The sequence below is a fragment of the Pelobates fuscus genome, chromosome 2 (genome assembly GCF_036172605.1).
Source record: "Pelobates fuscus isolate aPelFus1 chromosome 2, aPelFus1.pri, whole genome shotgun sequence".
NCBI classification, from domain to species: domain Eukaryota; kingdom Metazoa; phylum Chordata; class Amphibia; order Anura; family Pelobatidae; genus Pelobates; species Pelobates fuscus.
In genome coordinates, this window is record NC_086318.1 from 185400384 (window position 1) to 185406383 (window position 6000).

Sequence of the window (6000 nt, forward strand, 5' to 3'; positions counted from 1 at the left end):
ATAAGGCCTCCCTCCACTGTTCACAGCTAATATGGACATTTAAATCAGACTGCCATTTGTTAATGATTGCTTCTAAGGTTTATCAAAGTCTCTTAACATAAGTTGTAAGCAATCAGCTATTAATTGTTTCGGCAGAAATTTATTTAATACTTTTTCAAGCAATATTATTTTATTCAATTTTTCTCTAGAGACAAATTCCTGACAGAAACCTTCTATCCTAAGATAATTGAAAACTTCATTACAGTCTAATTTATATTTCAAACTTAACAAATTGAAATCAGACCAGGCATTATTACTTATTAGATTATCTATTATTACCACACCACTATCCAACCTCTTGTGTATCTTTAAGTCTGGCATGTAATATGCAAGATATGACAGTGGGCGAGATGGGATTAACTTGTTATACAAATTGATCTCTTTTCTGCTTTTCACCAACCAAGCCAAGATATAATTTAGAGTGACGCTATTAGAACTAAATGTTAGTGAACTACCCTGTTTTAGAAAAGGAGGGCACAGAAGTGCTGAGGTTCCCAAAAGTGGGAACTAGGGTGTGTCTGCAGTACTAGTAGGGCATAACCCTTGTATATATACAGAAAAAGGAAATGTGAACCCAAGCTGGAACGGCTTTAGGGACACTAGAAAGTAGTACTGCAGTAGCAATTGTATCTGATGAGAAGACCTTAAGAGATAATGAACTTTATTGCGGGCATCATAAAAAAAATATGATCCCAGTAAAATATATAGAGGAAAGGAAACTTACTACACCATAACAACTATACACCCAAACTGTGGGGGAGGGAGCTAAAGTAAGACAGGGTCTACAGGAAAATATAGATTGTCTATACAGGGGACTGAATAGATGCCTCTAGAGGGTAGCCCTGCTAAATAAATATAGAGTATGCCTCTGTAGACATAAAGTCTATATATGGAGGCTAGATATATATATGCTAGGGCTAAAAATACGGCACCAGACAGTAACGGATATAGGACTCTGTGGTAGCTGAATATGAGGAATAACAGAGTATGAGGAAAAAGAGAGAATTGTGTCTCTTACATTCTGCAACAAAGTGTACTTGATCCCATAGTATAGATCTCTGAAAATGTTGCAAATCTTCAGCTGAAGCAAGGACTGCAGCAAAGTAACCGTGATACAAGGGCTTAATCTTAATGCGAGCTGCCAGGCTATGCTAGAGAGTGCACACTGATCTGTGTGTGTTTGTGCACAGAGGAAAAAAGATTTCTATATTGCACTCACTCAACGCATAAAGGCTGCCTCCTATATGTATATGGATATAACTAACCTGTTTTGTCTGAATTATCCAAAATAAGAGTCCTAATTCTACTGGGGGTCCTTCAAATTGAGTTAAATCTTGCTCGATTTTATTCCATATGTCCACTGTAGAACTCTTTAGCTGAGTAATGAAAGCATGCGATAAACTACAGGCCTTTTTATAATCTTTCAAGATAGGCACCCCCAGTCCACCTAATTTGACTTTTAAAGATAAACAATTGGGGTTTTCCCCAATCCAGACATATTTATTAATGAGAGATTGTTCTAATGTAACCCAACTGTCTGGGCAAGGCAGCGGTACCATCCGAAAAAGATATAGCCATTTTGGAACAATATAGGATTTTACTACATTAATCCGCCCCTACCAAGATATTTCAAGTTTTTTCCATTCATTGAAATTTTTAGCTGTATATTTAAGAAGTGGTAAGAAATTAAGTTCCATTATTTTGCTTACATCATTAGCAATTTCAATCCCCAAATAATGAATTGATAACTCAGCACAACTAAAGCCAAACCCATTCTTTAACACCTCAACCACCACCTGAGGCAAATTAATGGGTAAATGGTAGGAATATTATACCCTATATGATAATCTAAATATAATATATTTTACTACAATAAAATAAAATGAGAATCATATATTTATCCATAATATATTCCAGAGTCAAGAGCAAGATGCTGAGAAATAAACAAATAAGCTCATTTTAAAATACTTAACAGATGGTATATAACCCCCAATAAAATCCAGAAATTTGCAAAGGCAGGGACCTCTATATGCTGGAGATGCGGAAAAGAGGAAGCTAATGAATTACATATATGGTGGGATTGTGCACCAATTAAGGAAGCATGGGCCCAATTTATGGGCCATATAAACAAATTATTGGATATAACTTATCTGTGGACTCCAGACAACCTGCTTTTACATCTAAATTTGCCACAATTAACTAAAGATAAGAGAGACTTGCTGATCCACGCTTTGATGGCCTTTAAAATGGCTATTGCAAAAAATTGGAAAAGCATAACGATTGATTCATGGTTACAAATTAAGGCATCCATTGTCAATCAATAAAAAATGGAAAGGGGAATAGCCTCCAATCTAAGTATTAATATTAGACAATATGAGATTTGGGATAATTGGATAAAGGCCCTAGAGAACTAATATTGGAAAGTACATATTTTGTAATAATTAAGTGGCAATTTTTGAAGGAATGCAAATCTAACCTAATTCTATGTTATCTGAGGAAAGAGTTGAAAGAATAGGATAGGGCGGTCAACTTTGTTTGTTCTTGTGTCTTCATGTTTGTCAGTATATCTGTATTTTTGTATTGTGGAGTTTGTAATGTATATGCTCTGTTTTCTTTTTTGTCTTTATTTATTATATTTGATATGCACACATTGTAAGATATCAATGCAATGTACGCAACGTATGATATGTATTTATATTTATATTTGTTACTAAAGAAAAAAACAATAATACATTATTATTAAAAAAAGAAGTGGTAAGAAATGAAGTTCCATTATTTTGCTTACATCATTAGCAATTTCAATCCCCAAATAATTAATTGATAACTCAGCACAACTAAAGCCAAACCCATTCTTTAACACCTCAACCCCCACCTGAGGCAAATTAATGGGTAAATGGTAGGAATATTATACCCTATATGATAATCTAAATATAATATATTTTACTATAATAAAATAAAATGAGAATCATATATTTATCCATAATATATTCCAGAGTCAAGAGCAAGATGCTGAGAAATAAACAAATAAATAATTTGCCAAACTTCATTCTTAAAAAAATCCTTTGAAATATTCTTTAAAGACCTCAAGAACGTTAGAAGCCAAATAATTTAGCCAAATAATAAATTCATCCTTTTTTTGAAGAAACCAACTTAAACATACGTTAACTCATTTAAAATAATTGCATTTCATTATGGCATGCACATAATTTATGTACAACTCATAACCTGAGGCAAAAGCTATAGATATACAATCTTCAGTCTTACTGCACCATCCTAAGTCCTTATTTACATGTCTACCAGATGCACTTAAATAGTGTTAAAAAGTTCTCAAGAGTAATCTTTAGAAAGATTACTCTTAAGAACTTTATATATATAATATAATATTTTTTCATATATCTGTTTAAATATAAAATTTACCTGTTTGATTTCTCACATAATAACTAATAAAATGTTCTTGAGGACAGGTCGCCTGAGCACAGATTTAGATAAAAAATAAATTATCAGATTTTTTAGTTTAACAATATTAAACTCTTCACTCATCGTTAATAATATTATTTGGATTTATTTGCATGCATCATACATGTGTTTCTATGTACATACACAAACACTGCAAACTAATTACTGTATACTACAACATGTCTATTTAGTTCAACACATCCCGCATTGAATACAAATATTAAAGTTATTAAAAGAAAATGCAACAATTAGCAATGTGGTTTTAACATAACATTTTATACTGTATGTTAGTAATTGTTAACTTACCTTTGCTTTCATAATAATGAATGGATAAGCAAATAAGAATCAGTATAACTCCACTCCGACAGTTCATTGTTGCTGATGTTTATTCAGATATGTCCATATACTAAAATATATCTGTATATATTTTTTTAATTTTATCACTAAATCAACAGATAAAAATCCAGTGTCATAAAAATAGGAAGAAACCAAAGATGACGGTGTGTTGTGTTCACAAAATGGAGATCTGTGGCCATTAATTGTGTAGAACTAATTGAAAGAAGAGTGACATTACATATAGTGTTTTTATCTAGCGTAATCAATTTATCTTCTGTTCAGACATAATCCTTCTTATGGGACAGCTGGAAGGGCTTTCTGCATCTTATTAACCTGCTAGAGTGGCATGTGTTAATCCTAATGAGAATGCACTACTAAAGTGATAAAGGCCTAATTAAATAAACACTGTCATTCCTAGTGACATGTTCTGTAAACACTAATTTGCCCATTTAACAAATAACTGGAAATGCAAACAGATTATTGTTGTACAATTATTGTTAAGCATTCGTTATCTATCCCGGTGGTAAGTGACTGCCCTGTATAATAACCTTCAATACTTAACTAATTACATAAAGTCTAATGTCAGAGAAATGATTTACAAAAATGAATATATATTTTATCGTATATGAAATAATGAATATTCAATAAGTGGTAATATAAATTAAATGAAACATCTAAATACAGAAATATGTTTTATAGCTTATAATTTTTAGATTTTAAATTTGTAAGTACCCTTATGTATTAATTCTGCCATTGTTCCACTAGAGTTTTGCATGGTCTCTTCAGACAGCAGAACGTATTTTGGGTTGCAGAACCTTTAGTTGCCCTTATTAATTTTGGTACAGCTCAAAATCCCATCACTCACTTTAGGAGTACATCTAAAGCATGAGTAGAGCGTAATCTAGAAATGAATCCAGAATGCAATGAAGCAGTAGGAAGATATGGAGTACTCACTGTAAGTATTTAATCCAAGTTATGGACATCTGTGTTAATGCAAATAAAATACATTAATTGCATGCAAAACAGTACAGTGGAAAGCACGCAAACTTAAAAAACCTCATGCCTCAGAGAAACATAAGCATTTCTTTAAAAGTTGTTAATATTTGTATTGTCCATATCCTATCCTGTACAAACCGTAAGTTCCCTAAGTAAAACTATTGCTTACTTTAAAAATGCATGTTTTTTAGAATATTGTATGGTTAATTAAATTAATTGAATTAAATGCTTCCATTTGAGAACTTTTCCTTTAGGTCCAGGAGAAAACCAGATCAGGGGAGATAGGTTTTAGATATTTTTAAATTCATCCTGTCTCTCTCAGAGTGAGAAAAGAGATTCAGGGAAAAAAATCTATATTTTACAAATGAACATTAGTGTGGTTGAAGTACTTGAAGTAGCATAGCGTGTGTCCTAGCATAGTGCACTCAAAGAGAAAATTTGATCAAGAGGTGCAAAGATTTTATTTATGTTATGCAGATATAAGGGATGGAACAGTGCAATACTTTATATAAAATATGAAAAATTTATTCAAATATATTTAAAAGTAATGCTTACATAGCATATATACACATATATATGCAGTCATGGGAAAAAGAATGTACACATTTGAATTCTATGGTTTTACATATCAGGATATAATAACAATCAGCTGTTCCTTATCACGTCTTAAAATTAGGGAAATACAACCTCAGATGAACGACAACACATGACATATTACACTGTATCATGATTTATCTAACAAAAATAAAGCCAAAACGGAAAAGCCATGTGTGAAAAACTAAGTACACCCTCACTGCTTCCATAGGATTTGAGAGGCTAAGAAGCAAATGGGTGCTGCTAATCAATGCCCTTGATTAAATGATCATCAGCAAGGGTAACCCCCTCTATAAACACCGGTCTGGAGCATTCAGGTGTGTTTTAACACAGTACCAAGAAGGAAAGACATCAGCAATGATCCTAGAAAAGCAATTGTTGCTGCCCATCAAACAGGGACATTTTAGGCCATTTCCAAACAATGTATAGATCATAATTCTACAGAGAGCAAGATTATTCAAAAGTGGAAAACATTCAGGACAGTTGCCAATTTTCCCAGGAGTGGAAGTCCCAGCAAATTCACCTTAAGGTCAGTCCATGCAATGTTAAGAGAAATAGCAAAAAAACATCTCAGACTCT

The 6000-nt window shown here is 32.6% G+C and overlaps 1 protein-coding gene across 2 annotated transcripts in view; it reads right to left on the reverse strand.

The window, feature by feature from the left end:
• Nucleotides 1-4052, reverse strand: part of IMPG1 (interphotoreceptor matrix proteoglycan 1) — a 500344-nt gene extending 496292 nt beyond the window's left edge. For both annotated transcript variants that reach the window (XM_063443013.1, XM_063443012.1), the window contains exon 1: nucleotides 3802-4052. In XM_063443013.1, coding sequence (XP_063299083.1) covers nucleotides 3802-3868 — 67 coding nt within the window. In that variant the 5' untranslated portion in view covers nucleotides 3869-4052. The remainder of the gene's footprint in view (nucleotides 1-3801) is intronic.
• Between the last annotated feature and the right edge of the window lie 1948 nt (nucleotides 4053-6000).